At 39.7% G+C, this 22,728-nt stretch overlaps 1 protein-coding gene across 6 annotated transcripts in view; it reads right to left on the bottom strand.

Moving 5' to 3' along the window:
- Positions 1 to 22,728, bottom strand: part of SPATS2L (spermatogenesis associated serine rich 2 like) — a 187,888-nt gene that overhangs the window by 32,606 nt on the left and 132,554 nt on the right. For 5 of the 6 annotated variants that reach the window (XM_049887772.1, XM_049887771.1, XM_049887776.1 and 2 more), the window contains 2 exons: positions 10,249 to 10,455; positions 8,593 to 8,728 (listed from right to left, as the gene is read on the bottom strand). In XM_049887772.1, coding sequence (XP_049743729.1) covers positions 8,593 to 8,728; positions 10,249 to 10,455 — 343 coding nt within the window. The remainder of the gene's footprint in view (positions 1 to 8,592; positions 8,729 to 10,248; positions 10,456 to 22,728) is intronic. The other variant, XM_049887774.1, reaches the window with a different exon arrangement.

Below are 22,728 nucleotides of genomic sequence, written 5' to 3'. Positions count from 1 at the left end.
TTCTCAAATGCAGCAATGTGTGGAGGCAGGATTTGAAATACACTGTACCACAGGGACTTGCGTTAGTCACAAAGTCACTGGAACCTTGAGTTTCTCTGTGTTATATGGTATTTGCCCTTTTCACAATTTCAGGACGGATCCTGGAGCTTATTTCTGTTTATTAGACTGGTGCACAGTAAGGAAAAGGAGCCATTTTGGGCAGTCTGTCAGCTAGGCGAGCAAAAAACCATCCACATATGGCTCTCCTGAGGCATAAATATATTTATTAGCCTCTTCTATTATGGGCTCCTGATAGCCTCTGTAGGTGTATGTTCATCACCATCCTGTGTGCTTTCAATATGCTGGCATTCTCTTAGATATTGGGGGTAGAGGGCAGGAACAAGTTTATTTAATTTCCTTTGTCTAGTGCTTTCTACAAGTCACAAGCAGGGGGGCACTCAGAAAAACCATTTAATGAGAAGGAAAGGGATTATTAGTCAGGAAAGTCTTGTTTGTACGGGTTTTGATAAATGGCAACATTGTATTCATTTTCAGAGCACAAGGATATAGGGACCTTTCATTAACTTTCTTAAAAATACTATTAAAAAAAAAAACCCTTGATTTCATATTCATTAGCTATTTAGTCTAAGGAGCTGGTAAAACATAGTAATGGTTTAACACATTCCTGGTATTTTAATAGGAAACTGAAGTCTTTATAAAATGATCATATGACAGTGCTGAGCAGCTGAAAAGGCTCCTAACGTCAGCTCTCCTACTGGTGATCCCATTACAAACATCCCTTGTTGAATGGCACTGAGAAAAGCATCATAGCTACACCATTCCAGATGATTTGGTTCTAGTGTATATACTAGGAATGTTTACTATTTCGGCCACGTTGTTTTTACACTGGAACCTCTACCCATTACCCATGATTCTATCAACATCCTCCATGTGACCGAACTCAGACACCAAGTTTGCTTGTTGTCACAGCATTTATTCTGTGACACATGTCTGATTCTAAGATTTGCTTCACCTAATGCATATCTTCCCCATGCTCCTATCAAAGTATATATAGCTCCACAATGCCAATAAATCTTCTGATCAAGGAGGGTAGTTAAACAGTCAACAACACTATTGGTTCAAACAACACTGCACCATAAAAAAAAAAAAAAAAATTTTTTTTTTTTTTTGCACCATAAGATATAGAAAAAGGCCTTCTGATTTCATTCAGCTTAAATAGCAAAAGGGTTGGCAAACTTGAGCATGTCATCAGCATTAGAAAATTCGAACATATGCTGTGCATGTCAGGGAACATCAAGTAATACTGCTGCTTGGCTGAAGCCAAGGAAAAATAATAACTCCCCAGACTCTTAATGGAACAATGCCCTACTGTACTTATCCTTACATGCCTCAGACCTTCGTCCTAATCCTGGTCCCCACTGTGATATCTGCTTTTATTGCAAAATGAGAAAAAGACAAGAGGCCACAGAATGGTTAACGAAAGTGACTGCCTATTGTTAGCTACAACCTTCAGTTCTTAATTTTTCCATTTTATTCCTAAGGGCTGAGTTGAATTCTATAACGAAAAATAGGCAAAAAAGCAAAGCCCTAAATTTTCGATACTTCAATATAATTGTTTTTCTGGTCTCAAGGAGACACAAGCGTAATCTGACCTTTAAAATGTGTAGCTAGAAGGTTGATGTTTCAGGCAGTATGAGAGAATGATTTTCCTACTGTGCTGATACAAAAAGGGAAGGCATTATAGTGTGTCTTTTAGGTATGTAAATGATTGGAAATGAAATCCCTTCCCTCCTGTCTCCAGTGGTGGGATGTGAGGGGAACTGGGTGGGGGCAGAGACTCTGGGGTGTTGCAAAGGAGGGTGACACCGTCTTTCCTTCAAGGAGATACAGCAGACACATTCTTCCTCTCACTCTTCCTGTCGCCCAGGCTTTCTCATCCTTGGCACTACTGACATTTTGAGCTGGATAATTCTTTGTTATGGAGACTGTCCTGTGCACTGTAGGGCGTTTACAAGCACCTCTGGCCTCTACTCAGTAGATGTCTATAGTACTCCCTTCTCCTCAGTTGTGACAACTAAAAATATTTCCAGACATGCCAAATGTCCCTGGGGACAAAATCATCCCACTGAGAACTATTGCTCAAGCCTCAGACAAATCACTCCCTTTGTAAGACTCTCAACCAGTGGTCTCCAACCACAGATTCACAACAGAACTGAGGTTCCTTAAAAATCCCTATTGTTGAGATCACTCTCAACAATAACAAAAAACCCAAACCCACTGCCGTCGCGTTGATTCTGACTCACAGAGACTCTACAGGACAGAGTACAGCTGTCCCAAGGCGGTAATCTTTACCGAAGAGACTGTCACATCTTTCTCCCAGGTAAATCAATATGTCTAGGGGAGGGAGGAGGACTTGGGCAGGGATGATCACAAAGCTCTAAGTTATTTTAATTATGGCGCACACACATATACTTTGGTATGGAGAGAAGTAAATGTTAATTTACAGGCATCATCTTTCAGACAATGTTAAGTTATTCACAAACGAGAAGAAAAAAAGCCCAAAAGGGCAAACAAAGCTTGACTTTTTAGCATTGTCTGGAAAGCCAGGCAACTCACAAAAGCAGCTAAAATCTTAGGGAATGTGGGGGCAAAAAACAAACCAACAGTGAGGAGAGAATCCTGCTACATTTCATAAGCCTGAAAAAGTCAATAAAATTGGTCTTATTTGGACTCAGACTAAAAGTGGTTCCAAGGACATGTGCTCGAACAATTTTACGTTATCTGGGCATCCAAGGAGCAGCAAACTGGGCACATGGGAAGATTAGCACAAAAACTGTTCTGAAATGCGACGGCTCCACTGGCAACTTCCCATTTGGAAGGCTTTCTCAAGCTTATATTCCAGAAAAAGGACACAAAGTTTAAAATGTCACAATGACGACACCTACTCTGTGTTTGGGACCACCCGCCAACCACATTGATGATCTGTGTGTGGTTTTGCTTGGCTACCTGTAGGGCTTCAGTGCCGTAATCGAGGCCCTAGTTAGTGTATGACCTGAGGGATGACAGAAGAAGAGAGTCCTGGTGGCCCAGCAGTTAAAAGCATTCAGCTGCTAACCAAGCTCCCACCACACAAGTTCTAACCCCCCAGCTGCTCTGCAAGAGAAAGACGTGGCAGTCTGCTTCCGTAAAGATTTACAGCCTTGGAAACCCTATGGGGCAGTTCTCTGTCCTATAGGTTTGCTATAAGTCAGGATCGACTTGATGCCAGTGGGTTTGGTTGGGAAGAAGATATACCTATCTCAAAACTGCTTTTTCTTCTGCCTGAAATTCTCACTTTTATACTCATTTCTTTGGCTGGGGAGAGAGTCTCAAAAGTGCATTTGTTAATATGATGGCATGTAGATATGTCACTCTGGGAGGGAGGACACATCGTCATCAAAAGGATGAGGTTATCAGTGACACAGGACATTGAGTTTCAACAGCTAAGAAGAGAAAAAGTTAAGGGTTACAGGAGTGCCCCTGGCCTGCAGGGGGGCAGCATGAAGTTCATAGTCTTTGCAGTGGGGGAGGAAACTCCAAGATGGAAGGAAGCAGACAGAGAAAGGGGAAGTGAGCAGAGGTTGGGATGGGGGAGCTGAAACCCTTGACCTTTCCAAATTCTTTTTGGGCTAGAATAGGCACTGCTTTAGGAAAAAATAAAAATGAGGTATAGGAACATGTCCGGTCCCTTTATACAGGACACGTGCTTTATCTGATTTCCCTTTCCTGTCTGAAAGAACAAATCTACAAGCCACTCCTTGGAAACCCTAAAACTACTGCTCCCCCACCAGCCCCTGTTCTCTGCAACTGTGGGCCCCCACGCCCTGCCCCCAGTATACTCTCTCCTCCATTGGCTCATGACTGTCTTCCATTTTTTCTAAGACTACTCCTAATTAGATGCTAAATTGACAACAGCACTTAACAGAATTTTTACAGCTCTATTTTGGAATACTTTCTCCCCCAGCATATGGCAGGACGATCAAGTATTCTCCTTTCTCCATGTTTTTTTTAATATAATGTTTCATTGCTCATTTTAAGCCTTCACAATCAACTTGGACACACACACAGACTTGTGATGAGAAGCTAGAATAGTTTGTACACAAAGCAATTAAATCTGGCAGCTATGATTCCAAAGGATGAATATTTTCCAGTTGTGGTAGGGGGCCAATCATATAGAGAAGAAACCAGCTGTTTCTCGTTAGTTCCTGATGTGACTTTCCACACAGATGCTCACGTTGCAAAATTTATTTTCTGTTAAGATGTATTGTGAGAGAATTATATCATCTTTGTTCCCCTCCCAAGTCCCATACTCTTTCTGGGAAAATGAGAATGTTCTATGTTACGGTTACTTAGACCAGTGTAACTGTGTCCTGGTTAAATGCCAACTCTGATTTTATATTTTACCTACTTAATGGCTTCCTTCAATAACTGTATTGAACAAGGTATTCTTCACAGCCCAGGTGGGAAGGAGAAGCATGTAGTCCATTTCTCCCTGATGTGTGCTTGCTTGGGACAGAGCACGTGCAAACATCTGAATTCTCCCATGAACCCAGCAGTATTTTTTAAGGAACGTGGTCAGGCAGGGCTCACCTCATGCTGGCACTTTGGTAGCAAAGTGAATATTTAGAATTGCTTAAGGTTTCCATTTATTTCTAAGGTACATCCAATGCCTGTTAAGTACTTTGGGGCTGAGAGAACTGAATGGCCCAAAGTGAGGAGAAGCAAGAACGAGCTAGGACTGGCACACATATGTCCGTGTTGCTTATACACCAGATGCTTTAACATCTGTCTCAGGGCTAGCTCTCTCTTTGGAATTCCCCACAGGACTTGTTCCACCCCAAAGAAATAAACCCATTGCCATTTGAGTCGATTCTGACTCATAGCCACCCTACAGGACAGAGCAGAATAGCCCCACAGGGTTTCCAAGGAGCGGCTCGTGGGTTCAAACTGCCAACCTTTCGGTTAGCAGCCTGAACTCTTAACCACTGACTGCATCACCAGGGCTCCCAGGACTTGTTCTACATCCTCCAAATCTGGATGTGTCTTCCAATGTAAGCCTGAGGTCATAATTATATTAAATGGACTACATTCATATTTCACCACCAATAAGTTTCATTTTTTAAAACTTGTAAGCTACCTGATATTTTCAAGAACACCACAATCCCAAAAATTCATCCTTTTCTCCCTGCTAGAAAAAATGGGGTTTATTCAAGTACGTCAGTCACAATGTTGGTGGGGTTGTAGGCTTACTCTGAACACTGGCATAGTGTTTCCATTTGGCAGAAATACATGTAAGTGGTTGAGAAACAGTACCTGCATTTTATTTTTAAGCTAATACTTATGCAATTATTTTATTAAAGGATAGTTTAGAAAACAAGTGCTGGCATTTACTCAAAGCAATAGCACACAGAAAATGGTTGACCTAAATATTTTTCTCCTTTATTTTGGAGGCAAAGTTCCATTTTGCCAAGTAGGTGACTTTTAAACTGCAGTACTGCTTGGCAGAACTCATTCAGAAGTGATCCTCCCCACCCTTTTAAAACACAATGGAATTATGGGCAGAGCAAAAGATATACAACTTCCTTGGGTGCCGAGTTTCCTGGCCCCATGCTTTCAGCCGTTGAGGACTGAAGAAACACTCAAAGAATCTGTTATAAATTTCAAGATGTCTCATGACCCATGTGATGTTCATTTTACTGGGGAATAAAAACATAAAAATAAAAGTACTCAGAGCAGCTGGGGCACAGAGGTAACTTGAGGTCATGGCTACACTTTGTCAATTAGTGTGTGAATCATTCAAATGGAAGGTATCATACAGGGACCTTGGAGTAAGAGTTTATTCTAAAATGCCACAAGAAAGAACAAGATAGAGTGGTCTTCTCCGAGCAGCTAACTAATGCATCTAGACAGGGACTGGAAAGCTATGACCCCTGAGAGCCACATCTGGCCCCCTGCCTTTTTGTATGTTTATTGCTGCTTTCAAGCTACAGCCGCTGAGCTGAGCAGTTGCACAGAGACTGTATGGCCCACAACGCCTGAGATATTTACTAGCTGGCCCTGTATAGAAAACGTTTGCTGTCCCAGGTCTAGAGGACAGGGCTGAAGTTGGGTGTGTTTATAAGTACTAAAAAAAAACGGTAACTTAATTCAGGATAGATTAGAAAAGTTACGTAACTATAAAAATTTAGACAAAGAACACCAACAATACTAACACCTTTCATTTGTATAACATCTTTACCTTCTTGTTATGCAATGGATTTCCTAAAAAGATAGTCCTAACCCTTGTATCTGTGTTTATGACCCTGCTTGCAAATAGGTTTTCTTTTGTTATGCTAATGTGGCCATACCATAGTAGGGTGGGTCCTAAACCTAATCCTTTCTGAGTGGTCTCATAAAGAAAAACAGACTGGGAAAGACACATACAGGGGGAAGTCACATGCCATGTGACAGAGGAGGCAGATGCATCTACGAGCCAGGAACACCACGGATTGCTAGCAGCTGTCAGAAGCTGCTATAATGGACTCGACGGCACTGGGGTCTGGGTATCAGAAGCTGAAAGGGACAAAAAAGGGCCTTCCTGTAGAGGTGAAACCCTGGATTCAGACTTCTAGCCTCCTGATATGTGAGAAAATAAATGGCTGTTCTTTAAAGCCACCCACTTGTACTAATTTTGTTATGACAGCACTACAAAACTAAGATACTTCTCTAAGTACTTTCAAACATATTTTTAGAGTTTGGTTTGAACAATTAATTAGGTTACAATCTGATTAATAGGAGAAGAGTTCTATTAAGGTCCAGATACCGTGACTGGTGCATATATGTGTGGTAGGGGAAGAGTCAATGATTCTTCACCTCTGGGGGCCTTAAGAAAGGCCAAATGATAACTGAAAGAGATGATTTTCTTTCCAGTCCTTGGTTTGTTCTATACCCTTGGAATCTTATATGTAGCAGATGGTTTAAAATTCATGAATTTTAGATTTGGTTAGTGCTAGGCTTAATTCTTAGATTTACACAACTCCATGATCAGTTTTTTCTAATAAAAAGCACATTGTGTGTCAAAGTAAGGACTCTGCATATGAAAAACAGGCAGAATATATGGTCAAATTCCAGAGTCATGGGGATGCAATGAGATATAGATATGTTACACGAGCCTGGGCATTGTGGACATGTGTTTTCTTTGTCCTATATCTTCCTCCTTTCTTTCGATGTTAAAGCTCTCTGCTGTCAAGTTGATTCTGAGGCATAGCGACCCTACAGGATAGAGGAGAACTGCCCCATAGGGTTTCCAAGGAGCGCCTGGTGGATGCGAACTGCCGACCTTTTTGTTAGCAGCCTTAGCTCTTAACCACTATGCTATCAGGGTTTCCCTTTTGATGTTAGCACCTTAATTTTCCTCTAGGGAACCACTGCTCTTCAACTCTCAGTCTGTGGGGCTCAGGTGATGTTCATCTCACTCCTAACTCTGTGGCAGGCACATGACTCCAAACCTCTAGCCACAGTGATTGGTTTAGGGACAGATACAAAACTCAACCCAGCCAAAGGGAATCTGCCCTTGGACTTTTGTTGAAACTACTGGCAACAAAGCTCTCCCTCGAACCAAAGGGACTAAGGATCATGCAAGCCTGGAGCTGCCAGGGGTCATTTTTGCTGCCACATAGAGCAATAGGGCCTAAGAATGAAGCCAAGAATAAAATGAACTAGGACACTATGGGTGACACCAAGAAAGCAAGGGGAGCTAGGGAGCGAGAGAGGGAAGAAGAGAGAAACTGAGTTCTGGTGACGTAACTGGGGCTTAAAACCAAATTTGCCTGAAGGAATCTTCTCCTGGAATTTTTATTTACACCAGTCAATGAATTCCCTTTTGTCTTTTAGCTAATGTGACTTGGGTTTCTGCCGGCTGAAGCTGAAGAGTCCTGACTGAATACTGAGAACATGTTTCTACTGTCAGTAACTTAACCTTTACTAACAGATATTTCATTCCAATTGTGGACATGAGCAAATGTATGCGATTCAAAGACATGTCTACCATGCAAATCAGCTGCAGCTCAGGGCAGGACCAAAACCACATTCATGTATTATTTCTTAATTCTAGTCTTAAAAAAAAAAAAAAAAACGCAAAATGGGACTCTATCACTAAACTTACGTAAGATGTTTCTGAGTCTTGTTAAGGAAGCTTTTCTTATTTTATGATGATATCGCTGGAAAAGATTTTGTTTTCTTAGCATGCACAGTATTAACCTTCCAGGGACTTGTCAAAAATACCACTTGTTGAGGTTTTATCTTTTGTTGAGGTTTTGTTCTACATCATTCACATACTTATAGGCCAACGTCAAACTTCAATGAATTATGTGAATAAGGTTTCTTCTTATTCGAACACTTTCTCTTCTTTTTTACTCCCAAGATAGATGCTTCTGTCTGCAGGGCTTTAAAAAATCTGCCGGAGAGTTGTTCTGTAGTGTTTATGCATTAAATAAACGTTCTTCATCTGATGCTTTTACCTATAGGAACAGCTCAAGCACCATAAATTTATAGCTCCTAAGTCAAATTACTCACCAGTTGTGTAACTCAGCAAAGGCAGCTTTGATCTTCTTCACCGAATTATCCACTTCTTCTTTGATCATGACACGGTATCTAGTTAGGGAAACAGTGCAGCGTTGCAAATCCTTCACTGATTTCTCAATATTTGGGCCTAAAATTAATGTCAAGGAAAAAAATTGTTAAATCTAGCACTTTATCTTTTTTACTTGCGAGCAAAACAACAAAACAGAGCAACTGACTCACCAAAAAAGTGATTTTGTTTTTGCCTTTCAATGGGGGAAAAAAACGTCTGTCAAGAGGATGTTTATAACACAAAGTTTTTTTTAACCCAGAGTGGGTGATTCCCCTGTGGCCCTCTCTGGCTTGGCTGTTTGGGGCACACTTGTCTCCTTTGCTCTCTACCAAGAGGCTTTGATTGTTACGTTCTATTAAAGACAGATTGTGCTGTTGGCTTGCTCTATATACATCGCTCTGCGTGGTTAAAAACTATCAGGGCTTTGGGAGAGGAAAATGACACAAAGAGTGGGAGAGGTACAGCTGAGCTAGACAGAGGGTGGGGCATCAGTGTAGGTGCCCTGGCTCTGGCCCCACCGGCCCTCAGCCAGGCCTGTAATTATAGCAGCAGCACTTAAGGCAGCTCTGTGGGTGCCAACCTTGCCTGATTTCCTGAAACTGTCAGCAGGGCTTACAGATAGTGCAGAGCAAATAGGCAAGTTGTATTTATCCCAACAAGACCATGTTTCTTGGAAGAACGGAAAAAGTTTTCCCTCAAGGGAAGTGAGAAAGTCCATCAAACCAAAGCCAAGGAAATCAGATACAATTGAGGCTGAATGAGAAGAATATTATTTAACCTTTGGGACTCAGAAAGAAAGTGATTTAGCCCCTTTATTTTTAATGCTGGTTATGTATAAAGGATCCCAAAGCTCAAACAATTACAAAAATAGAACATGCCCAACGCTAAACCCTCTTTCAGTGTTATGATGTCTGAAATTTCGAACACAGAGCTGAATTTACACAGGAAGATCGTATCTGAAGGTGACATAACAGCCTCTAAACTCATCTTCACTCAGTGCAACTTAAGGATTTGTCCTTAACAAATACTAGGCCCTTTCAGAATTCATATTTCTGAAAGAGGTCCTGTATTAGATAGCAAGGTAGAAGGTATTAGTGGTGCAAGTTTATCTGTTCCTACAAAAAGAAGAATAGCCACACAGGGGTAGCAGAAAGGAACGTAACCCTAAGTAAAACCAGCTTCCATCGAGTCGACTCTTACTCACGGTGACCCTACATGTGTGAGTAGAACCGTGCTCCATAGAGTTTTCAATGGCTGATGTTTCACAAGTAGATCACGGCAGCTCTGGGTGAACTCAAACTTCCAACCTTACGCTTAGCAGCCAAGCGTGTGCAACGTTTGCACCACCCAGGGACTCTATGAGTTGGAGTCAACTTGATGGCATCTGGTTTAAAGTGACTGTAGTTCCCACTTAAACATTCAAGAACTTTGATTAAGATGGAAGGAGCCACATCTACCTAAGTGGGTCACAGAAATACACGCAAATTCATTTGCATCTCTCTTCACTAAGCAGCACCTTTTGAAAAATTTTGTCATTTGGTCACTTTTCTGTGTGTGTAAAATATGTTCAACCATTTGTGCAAAAGAAATCACTTTACCTCTTTTCTTTGCCAACTCATCTGGCTTTATTTCGAGATGAGCTGCAGGGACATTGGACTTAACAGGAGATGTTTTTGCCTTAGGCTTGCTTGGGGTACAAGGCTGCTCAGCTGACCACTGTAGGCCATCTGACCTCTCTGTTGTTCCATGTGTAGGTTTGGGGTTCCCATCTAAGGATAGTTTCTGTTGCAGTGGTCTGTTGCTTTCTGTAAGAAAACACCAAATAATGACTGTGAAGTGAAAAGCTAAAAATACTGAGATACAGTGATGGGGGATGCCACAATTTTTGTTTGTTCCTTTGCATATTGTCAATTACGCCTTTCAAGGTCATATTGTCAATTATGCCTTTCACTACAAACAGTAAAGAAACTGTTTTAAGAGAATCTCCAGAAGATTAGAGACTATACTAGAAAGAGCCCTATACTTGGAGCAGTAAGACCCGGGCTTGTGTTTTGGTTCTGGTAATTTCTTGCAGTGTTCTTGGGCAAGCCACTTAACATCTCTGAGCCTTATGTTACTCATCAGTAACTACCCCAGGAGGTTATTAAGGGCTTACATGAGATGAGGAGATTTTTTTTCTATTCCAGTAAAGACTTCAGCATCTTTAAGTAAGACTTCATATTGAGGCTATAAAAATGAAGACCTCCTATCTCCAATTGCTACATTAATGTCTTGTAATATTTTATTCTGAATTAATGAAGGCAGCAGAGTGATTGGAGATAGGGCAAGAATGAAGTGACAACAGGTCCTGTAATCATTTTATCAAATTTATGAAGGGCTTAAATCAGGAAACATCATCATAACATCTCAACTATATTTAAAATCTAGCGAGTCAGATTCTCTCTGGAGCTTTAATAGATGTGGCAATAAATTAGCAGCATGCTGCTTTTGGTGTCTTCTAAAAGTAGGTTCCTATTTAGTTATTGCTGGAGTGAATTAAACGGTACCTTAGTGGCCTGAAAAGGAAATGTATCAATCTTATATCTTGCTTCATACCAGAGAGTGCTTTGGGCATGAGAAAAGGGAGTCAGCATGCTTTTGAAGGCCAGATTCTTGGAGAAAGCTGGGTTTAATGGAAAGAGTACACGCTTGGATCTGGGAGACCCAAGTTGTGATCTTCCTTATGTCCTGGATGACCTTGTAGGAACCAATTCATTTCTCTGGTATACTTTGGCTTATACTCAAATAGAGCGCAGTGTCATCTCTGTGAAGCCCAGCCTCCTTTCCATATAGTTACCCTAACCCACTTCTCTGTACTCCTGTGGTTGTTGTCGTTAGCTGCCATCAAGTCAGCCTCCAACTCAAGGCGACCCGATGAGCAACAGGATCGGACTGTTGTGATCCACATGGTTTACGTGGCTGATTTTCAGAAGCAGATTGCCAGGCCTTTCTTTCTAGTCTGTCCTAGTCCGGAAGCTCTGCTGAAACCTGTTCAGCATCATGCAACACTTAACGTATAATATTTTAACACAAAGCTTCTATGCCTGCACCTCTTCCCTGTCTTGCAGAGGTTACGAACTCCTCAAGTGAAGATACAAATCTGATTCATTTTTGAAGCCTCAGTGCTTGTGTCTGGTTTAATAGATAACTGTAGAATTTTGACTGAATTAAAGTATACTTAAAATGATTTCATAGAAAAGAAAAAAAGAATACCTTCATGCAAAAGAATATGATCTGGGTTCTAGTCAATTTGATTTTAGGCATTAGCCCATTTATCATAAATGTAAATTTGACTCTAGATGAATCCATCATTTATTATCTATATATCAAGAAAGCACCACACACATCTTGTGGGTTTAATGATGAGTAGCTTTTAAAATTTACTTGAAGGGAAATTACAGTACTCATGAAATGTTTAATAAAGGTGGTAAACAAAGTGAGTAAGTACTGGAAACAGCCATTTCCTCCAGCAATGAAAGAGATCTAAATGGTAGTATGCAAGCAATTTTATCTTTATTTAGACTAAAGCAGAACTTCACTATAGGTAGGGCAGTGGTTGTCAAACTATACTGTGTATGAGTTCCCCTTAGGACTTATTATAAATGAAAATTCCCAGACACCATCTCCAGATATTCTGATTGTACAGTGGGCCCAGGATTCTGCTTCCCAGGTGGTTCTGTTGGAGTGGAGATGGGTGGCTCCACCCACCTTGAGAAACCCTGTTGTAAAAGATGAAAAACTAATTTTATTATGAGTCTATGCATGTTTGTGTTAAAACAATGATTAAGTCAAGGATGGTTTCAAGTCCCTCTCCGATCCAGCTGCAGTAGAGATTCAGTCTTGAGATACATTATAGGTTGAGAATCCAAAATACAGTTCATTGTGCATAGTATAGTAAGTACATTAGTTTTCTTCTTAAAAATAAGGGAAACCCTAGTGGCACAGTAGTTAAGTGCTATGGCTGCTAATTAAAAGATTGGCAGTTATCCCTCAGGTGCTCCTTGGAAATTCTATAGGGCAGTTCCACTCTGTCCTATAGGGTCAATGTGAGTTGGAACCGACTCAATGACAACAGGTTTGGTTTTTGGTTTGGTATTATAACGTAATGTAAATAAAGACCTTAGAAGAGAGAAAAAAATTTTTTTCTGCTGAAATGCAAAAACATTTCAAATAGAAGACAAGCATGCAAATGGGCATAGGCTCATTAACCTGGAGCTGAAAACATTTTGTTTGTGTATCAGAGAACTGGTGTGTGGGCTATTGGTTCATGTCATCATTTGTTCAAAAAATATTTATTGAGAACTCTAGGTAGCAGTATATTTTTAGGGTCCTGAAAAACTGTCTCATTACTGGTGGAATCACTGAGCACTAGAAAGGTCGGAAATTCTCAAAGATTACTTTGGCATATTTATACAATGGATGTACAGATCTGTCTCCAACTATAGTAAAACTCCAGGGTTCTTTCAGATGCAAATTGATGGAGAGTTACACAGCCATTACAGATTTGTGTTTACTTTGACCACAAATCCTGTTACTTCTACAAACAGAACCATGGGAGTTCTTTCTTAGATACAGTGACTTTCCTCTAAGATTATTTACCAGAAATACTATCAGTTTCCTATCTATCTTGTAAACTCATGAATTTCAATAGCCTGTGGCTGACTGACGGTTGATTCATATAAACCAATGCTTTTCAATAAGGTAGCCACTAGCCACATGTGGCTACCGAACACTTGAAATGTGGCTTGTCCAAATTGAGATATGCTATAAATGTAAGATATACATCAAAATGTGAAGACTTAGTACAAAAAAAATGTAAAATATCTGTCACGGATTGAATTGTGTTCCCAAAAAATATCTGTCAACTTAGCTGGGCCACGAGTCCCAGTACTGTGTGATTGTCTACCATTTCATGTCATTTCCAAATGTGTTGTAAATCCTTTCACTATGATGAAATGAGATGGATTAGTGACAATTACACTGATGAGTACTACAAGACTAGGTAGTGTCTTAAACCAATCTTTTTTGAGATCTAAAAAAAGAGAAGTGAGCAGAGAGATGTGGGGACCTCATACCACCAAGAAAGCAGCGCTGGGAACAAAGCATGTTCTTTGGACCTGAGGTTCCTGTGCTGAGATGCTCCCAGACCAAGTGAAGACTGGTGACAAGGACCTTTTCCAGGGCCGACAGAGAAAGCCTTCCCCCAGAGCTGATGCCCTGAATTTGGACTTGTAGGCTACTAGACAGTGAGAGAATAAATTTCTCTTTGTTAAAGCCATCTACTTGTGATATTTTTGTTACAGCAGCACTAGATGACTAAAACAATATCTCTTTAGTAATTTAAAAACATTGATTATAGATCAGTAGAATATAATAGGGTCTAATCTCTGCCTTTTATAGTCTGCCAAGCTTTCTCTTTTAATTTTTTAATCCAGTTATATTTAATTATTAATATTATTGGGTTATGTTTACCATTTGACTCACATCTAGTCTTTCATTCCCTTTTCCTGATTTCTTTTAGATGAATCAAATAATTGTTAGTATTATCTTTTTAGTGATAACTATGTTTTTAGAGGTTCTAAAGATTACAGCATGTAGCACTAATTTATCACAGTGTCTTTTGAATCAACAGTATACTGCTTCATGTATAATATTAGAACCATACAATAGTATAATTTCAATTACCCACCGTGGTTTTATATTTGACTTGTTGTCAATAAAATATACGACCTGTCATATATTTTACTTCTATATTTGTTTTAAACATCACAACATAGTATTATTTTTACTTTAAACAGTCTTTTAAAGAAATTAAGAAGCCTTTTATTCTCATCCATATATTTAGCATTTTCATGTTTTTCATTTCTTTTGGCAGAGCCAAATTTCAATTTGATACAATTTTCATTCAGTCTGAAGAACATCATTTAGCTTGTCTTGTGGTGCAGATCTGCTGTTGATGAATTCTTTCAGCTTTTGTTTATCTGAAGGTATCTAGTTTACCTTCATTTTTGAATGATATTTCCTCTGGATATACAATTATGCTCCCTCGCCCTCATAACTATATAGATGTATTTCTATTTACTTCTGGTCTCTGCTGTTTCTAATGAGAAACCCATTGCTCTCCAGTCGATTCTGACTCCTAACAACGCAATAGGACAGAGCAGAACTGCTCCATAGAGTTTGCAAGGAGCGCCTGGTAGATTCAAACTGCCGACCTTTTGGTTAGCAGTTGAGCTCTTAAACACTATGCCACCAGAAACCATCCTTTATTCATATTTTTGTACCCTATTTGCAATGCATCTTTTTTTCCTCTGGCTGCTTTCAAAATTTTCTTTTAATTTTTGACTTTCAGTAGTTTGATTATGATAGTCTTTGGTTTAAGTTTCTGTGATTTATTCTACTTGGATTTTGCTGAGCTTCTTCTTGGATATGTGGGTTATTTTTCAACAAGTTAAAAAAAAATGTGGCAATTATTTCATCATAAATTCTCCCCCAATTCTCTTTTTTTCTCTCCTTCTGGGATTTCAATTACATATATGTAAGACTGCCTGATATTGTCCCACAGGCCACTGAAGCGCTCCGTGTGTGTGTGTGTGTGTGTGTGTGTGTGTGTGAATGTTTTTCTCTCTGTGCTTCAGTTTGGATAGTTTCTTTTGACCTGTCTTCAAGTTCACTGATCTCTTCTTCCTGACTGTCCGAATTGCTGTTAACCCTTTTGTGCCCAGCGGTACATATAGGGATCATGAACTTTTCAGCCTTTAGAGTTTACTGGGAAGCTGCTGTACCACAAGACAGTGCATTTATGGCTGTTTGAGGCCGAAGAAACAAGCATGTGCCGCAAATTACTGTTTTTACAGAGCTCGTATGAGGTATCCGAATTATTGGTAGGAGAAATAGAAATTTTGAAAATTTTTATTTGTTACATGTATGTACCAATAGAACCTGGTGGGGACTCTGGGGTATAATTATTGGTATTTCATAGTACCACTAAACTCTTAGGGTAGGCTTGTGGGAGGTGGTGAGGAAAAAAAAAAAAAATCCATACTACCTACCTAAAATGCAGTCACACTCAATGATTCTGAATGCTTCCATTAATGAAACCCATGGTATCAACCAAAAATACAAAGCAGAAAATAACTGGGTCATAAAAGGGTTAAGTATATCTGATGACTTAGAAATTTTCCTTTTCAGATATTGTAATTTTTAGTTCTAGCGTTTCCATTTGATTCTTTTTGTAGTTTCCATCTCTCTCATGAAATTCCCCTTATCTTCATCCATTATATCTATCTTTTTTAGTAAAAAATTTTTAGCATATTTATAATTAGTGTTGTTGTCTACTAATTCCAACATCTGGGTTATGTATGGGTCTGCTTCTAATGACTAGATTTTCTCTTGATTATAGGTCACAGGTCTAGTAACTTTTTAAACTGGTTAACAAACATTGTGGATGGCTCACTGAGAAATTCGTTTGCTCTGAATCTAGTAATTCCCCTTCTAAGAACATATGCCAAGGAAATAATTATAGTTATTCATAAAGATATATACACAAGAGGCACTCTCTATAATATTGCTTATAATTACAAGCCAATGGACAATAGTTTAGGAATAGTTAAAAGAAATGTGGCCGATTTGCAAAAATACAATGTAACCATTAAAACCAATGCTATGAGGTAATATGCATAATGCCATATTAAATGAAGAATACGAAAGTTTACATACTGTACAATATGATTTTTGCAAAAAAGAATCCCATATATCTGTGCATTTAAAAAAATTAAAAAAAAAATGAAAGTTAACAGTGAAGTTGCTAGAAGGTAGGATTATTTTATTTTCTTCCTTAAACCTTCCTATAGTTTTCACATTTCCTCAATTATTATAAAGTCCTATACTTTTCAAATTTCCTTGATTATTAGATAGTCCTTTAAAACCAGAAATACAAACTCCATAATTATCTTTAAAAACCAACACTATAATTAAAAAAAATTTAATTAACCTAAACTCCTCCATATATTTTATCACTAATAATTCAACAGAGACCATGAGAAAGGTTTGTTCTTTCAGGAAAAAAAATAAACATTTGAGTGCCTATAATGTCGTTATTGTTCTAGGCACTAGAAATACAATAGAGTTGCAAGACAGACATGGTCCCTACCTTTATAGAACTTAGAGTCTAATAGGGAAGCATATCTAACCAAAACTTTACACAAATATAAAATTGCCAACTGTGGTAAGTGTTATGAAAGAACAGTACAAAGTGTCCTGAAATCTTTAATTGGCATATTTAATGCAGGGATATCAAGAAAGAATTTCCTGAGGAAGCAACTCCTAAGCTGAGATCTGAAAACTCAGTTAGAAATAACCAGAAGAAGAGGGCAAGGAATTGTATCTCAGGCAGGGCGGGCGGAATTTGAGGCAGAGGAAGCCCAGCGTGCTAGTTATCAAGTTATTGTCTCTCAGCTTCAAATCCACATTTCTTAGCCCTACTTTGTGATACTGGGGATGTATCCTGTAAATAATTCTCTCCTGCCAGATAGCAGAATGTTAGCTTCATCAGTAGAAGGCAACCCCGTAACGCAGTAAGGACAGGAATACACTGCTCTTCCATGTTCTAGTCCTCTACCGTTACTATTACTCAGGGTAAGAGGAGGCCAGAAACCATACAGAAGAGCTTCAGCTGCACCCTCATGTCATTGCCTCCCCATGGGCAGTTGTTCTGAGCTGCTCCAGTCTATCCACACCCTTGGCAATGGCAGACCTCTTCTACAGATCAGCTCAGTCCATGCCCTTGGATACCTCTACCAGTTCTTAGTTTTTGCCTAATCTTCCTCAGTCTGAAGATGGTAGCAGCTCTCTTACTACTTCTAGATCCCTTAAAGTCTTTTACTCTTTTTAGTAATTAACCATTTCATACTGTTTAGTTAGAAATGCTTTATATTGCATTTTTCTTGTTCAAGTAACCAGCATGGTTTCTGTCTCCTAACTTGACCCTGAATGATATGCGTGGTCAGTATGAGGGACTGAAAGGAGACCAGTGTGGCTGGAGCAGGGAGAGCAAGAAGGGAGCATGCCAAGCAAGGAGGCTGGGGAGGGACACAGGAGCCTGTCTATTTGGGTATGTCGGCCAGGATAAGAGTTTTGGTCTTTACCCTAACAGGTAAGATTGTGTTTTTAAAAGATTACAGGATAGAGAATGATTTAGAAGGTAACAAGAGTAAATGCAGACAGATTAATGAGTAGACTACTATAGCAGGCAAGAGAGGATGGTGGTTTTGATAGGAACGCAGAGGGAAAGGCGGTGAGAAATGGATGAATTCTAGGAATATTTATATATGAAAACCAACAGGACTTGGTGATGAATTGGACACAGGTGGGTGACAGAGAGGGTGATATCATGATCGATGCCTAGATTTCTGGCTTATACAACTGGATAGATGGGGCACTAAGGTGGAGAATACTATAAGAGAGCTAAGACTGGGAGGGGAGATCATGAGTTTGCTTCGAGTGTTGTCTGAGGTGCTTTGAAATGTCAAAGTAAAAAGGTTCACTTAGAGGCTGGACTTCAAAGGGTAGCCAGGACTGGAAAGATGAGTTTGTGAGCCATCTTACATAATTAAAGCTAGGGTATGGTTGAAAGGAGCTAAGGAAAGACTACAGCTTTTATATGAGAAAGGATTGAGGATCAACTAAGCCTTGATGGGAAACACTGGCTGTGTAGTGGTTAAGAGCTATGGCTGCTAACCAAAAGGCTGGCAGTTTGAATCCACCAGGTGCTCCTTGGAACCCATATGGGGCAGTTCTACTCTGTCCTACAGGGTTGCTATGAGTTGGAATCGACTCCATGGCAAGGGGTTTGGGTTTTTGGTGTTTAAGCCTTGATGGGAGCTCTGGTGGCACAGTGGTTAAAGCACTCGGTTGCTAACCAAAAGGTCAGCAATTTGAATCCACCAGCCACTCCATGGAAGAAAGATGTGGCAGTCTGCTTCCGTAAAGATTTATAACCTTGGAAACCCTATGGGGAAGTTCTACTCTGTCCTACAGGGTCGCCAACCAACTCAACAGCAATGGTTATAGCCTTGATGGGCTTCAACAATTAGCAGACAGGTAGAGAAGAATGACCCTCAAATGACACAGAGAAGAAGCAGTAAAAACAGGAAAATCAGGGAAGTGTCAATGTCACAGAGATCAAAGGGAAAAGGTAGAATAGTTAAGGAGAGAGTGCTCAACAATGTTCAATGTTGCTGAACAGAGAAGTTACAGTAAGGATTAAAAAAGGTCTACTAGATTCAGTAACATGGAGATCACTGGTACACTTACTGCAAGCAGTTTCTTTGGAGCGATGGGCTGTAAATCTTAACAGGTTGATGACTGAGAGAGAGATGAGGAAATGTGAGTAAGGACAACTCGCTGAAGATGTTACAGAGTAATGGTCTAGTGATGAAGATTAAGAAAACCCTTTTCACATTACAATTATTATACATTCTGATTTGCATTCATTTCATCATTCTTCTGTCTCTACATGATAGGGTAATAACAGATATTCAGAGAACCAATAACTTTGGAACACAGGCCAAAACAAACAGGTTTATTTAGCAGACATCACGTCAGTCCTGCCTTTTTATAACTTCTTTATCAAATACAAGTTAAGTTTATTATTTCATTGAAGCCTATGGAAACCTGATCTGCTCAGTGGGCATGAAACTGGTGGCTCTCAGATTGGAAACAAATCTCTCGGTTTTGTTTACACTGTTTTACATGGTCTCAGGCGTCATTACTACCTTCATAGGTTTATTTATATTGAAAGATAATAGACAATAAAGTAAATGTATTAGCCTGTCAATGACACAAGGTATGCATGTTAACTTGATTTGTTTCATTGTCTTATTTCCCTGAAAAATAGGCATAATTCATTCTTATTGCATTTTAATAGAGACATTCAAATCTTTGTTCAAAACTTTTAAAAAATAAAAAAAAAAAACTCTTGTTTTTTTAAGGAACACATTCCATTTAATTAAGTCTGCCTGTAACTTAAATCATTTGAACAAGGTTATGAGTGGGAAGTTTTATGAAGGCATCAGCTAGTCAGAGATGAGTAGTTTCTGCTGCAGTGGTTTTCAAATGAAGAGGCGAAGGGAGGAGCTCTGGGTTTCACTCTATTCAGGTGACAGGAAAATACCTGAGGGGTTTTATGTTTCCCACGCCCTCATGTCACTACAGCCTGTCTCTGTTTCTTTGCCTCATCACACACAGGGAAAGGAAGCAAGGCGCTAAATCAAAGAAAATATAATCTAATGCTTCCTTAATATCACCTGGAACAATTCAGACACTGTGCTGCTTGAAGCTGAGGTTAAGACTGAATTTAAGACCAAGTATTTAGATGCTAAAACAATAATTAAGGAGGAGTGAGAATAATGATAAAGTGTACCTTCTGTGCTTTAAAATATCAGCTTTGAAAATGGATGCTCATATAATGCACTTAATGCCAACTGTATATATTAATAAAGTATTATATCTTTAATTATAGCTTCATGGTTATTACTCTCCAGGGGCTTTAACTGAGATTCTTAAAGTTCAGATGAAACATTGGCTTGCTCAGACCACCATAACCTGCCGTGGGAAGACCTGAACTGAAGCATCTGGGTCTGTTTAAATGTCTCCTCTTCAGATACTCAGGTCATGTTATCGCCTTACTGAAGTCACTGCACCTCCTGTTGCTCCTCCCCTGGTCACTCTCCCACTTGCTGCCTTCACAATATTTATCATTATCTATAATTATCCTGGTAACTCACTTGTATTCTGGTTTATTATCCATCCCCTTCTCATACATCCAAAATAGAATATAAACCTCATGGGACAAAAGCCTTGTTGTCTTGTTCATGTCCCCTAGAAGAATTCCTGGTACATTTAACTGATTAAAATATTTACCAAATGGATAAGTCAATGATTTGAGGGGTTCCTATGTGCCTAATGTTATGCCAATCGCTTTATATATCTCTTTTACTGTTCACCACAACCTTGTAAGGTATGAGTTCTATTTTCTATTTTGCTGGTGAAGAAACTAAGACACAGAGGGTTAACTTGTCCAGGATCGCATAGCTACTAAGTGATGAGGCCAAGATTTGAAACCAAACATGTCTAATATAAAGCCCTTGTTCTTAGCTACTATATTATATTGCTTCCATTTGAGAACTGGGAGCACAGAAATCCTGGAATATACACATTTGGCTTTACTATTAAAGTTCTAAGCTAGCTGCTTTCTTCTTGCTGATCTTTTCTAATCCTTCAGTCCAGCGTAAGGCTTAGAGAAGCTGCGGAGATAATCTTGAAGCTAGGACCAAAAGTAGCCTAAAAAAGTTCCTTGGAAACCCTATAGGGAACTCATACCATAAAGATACTGTGAAAGAGTCTGGTGGATTTTTTGTACAGGAAGCACAAATGAGGGACGAGCAGACAATATTCTAAAATAACAAGACCCCGGTTTTCTGACATTTGGTGTACTTCAGTGTGAGAATGAGAAGGCAGTTCCGTGCCAGTGTCATGCTGGAACATAAAATCTGCACTGTAAAGGTAAAATGACAGGACTGGTCCTGTTCTTTGATAAAGGGCAGATTGTGAAGTCAGGTTGGACGAGGTCAGCAAATCCAGCGTGGCACCCTCTGTTTGCAAAAATAACAGGTAAGAGAAGATCTGGCTTCCCAGGATCCTTTACAAGATGAAGGAATGTAGAGAAAGCCTGCTGGGGCCGACAAGAGGACATGAAGACAAGTGAAAACCCCATCCCAAAGTTTATATCAATGAAGATCCTAGTGGCCAACAATCCTGCTCCTTTCCTACTCAATGAGAACTGTGCCCAGTGGAGGAAAGACAATAGACAATTCTGAATTCCTATTTTTGTTTACACTGAGATAAGCACCTACATGCTTCAGCAAAACATGGCAACTCACGGTGACCCTGTACGCAATGGAATGAAACGCTGCACCACCCCCATGCTTGGTTGCGGATCGGGTCACTGTGATCCATACAAACGGTTTTCACTGGCTCGTATTCCGAAGTAGATTGCCAGGCCTCTCTTGCTGGTTTGTCTTAGTCTGAAAGCTCCCCTGAAACCTGTCCGGCAACATACAAGCCTCCGCTGACGGGGGTGGTGGCTGTGCATGAGATGCATTTGGGAAAACTGACCCTAAAAGATCATAATGTGCGTTAGACATTCAGATGGAGCCCTGGCAATACAAATTATCTTTAGCATTACTTTTAGTAAAAATACATCTTGATTTACTCCTTGTCTAACTTCGTATGTGGATCCAGGATGATCTTAATTGGCTTATGTAAAGGATTTAGTTTGAGCTGATATTAAAAATACTGAAATAAAGGAAAAACCACTCCAAGGCTTAAAGAAGTAATTTTGTACTAAGTTTAAACCAAACACCCAAACTTCTAGCTCCATGCCGACACGCAGCCTTGTCCCACTTGACAGAGCTATATTTACAGCCTGAATGGTGATGCCTTTGGTGGTTATTTTTCATGTGGGAAGTCACACTAACACCCCTGAACCACCTGCATCTGTCTTAAAGCTAACTCTTCCCCTACCAGAAAATGATTCTGTTTAAGACTTAAAAAGAGAGATCCTGAATGTCAAGGTGTTATGAAAAGATAAAACACGCGCTGCACGTGTTCACAACCTGCTGCCCAGCTGGGCGTTCAGAGCAGGCTCTCTTGAGCCAGTTTCCTTATTGGAAAGCTTGATAAATGTTCTACTGCTGGTAGGCTGGAGGTTTCTTTTAGGCTCATAATGAGAACCCATTCAAGGACAGAATATCATTATATTCCTTTGGTATTATCACTTTTCCCTAATTTTTCAATCATACATTTTTTGGAAGTTAAAGGGCCAATGTTTTTAGCAGAAACTCTTGAATGTATGCAAAAAATTACATGGATTTGAGTCAGGCTTTTCTAAACTACAGAGAGTTGCTCTAAGTGTGTGGACTATCTTCTTAGCTCTGTCACTAAGAGATATGGCTCCTTGGTTTCTTGACCTATAAAAT

Source organism: Elephas maximus, chromosome 6 (genome assembly GCF_024166365.1).
Source record: "Elephas maximus indicus isolate mEleMax1 chromosome 6, mEleMax1 primary haplotype, whole genome shotgun sequence".
Lineage (NCBI taxonomy): Eukaryota > Metazoa > Chordata > Mammalia > Proboscidea > Elephantidae > Elephas > Elephas maximus.
This window is presented reverse-complemented; position numbering and strand designations above follow the sequence as displayed.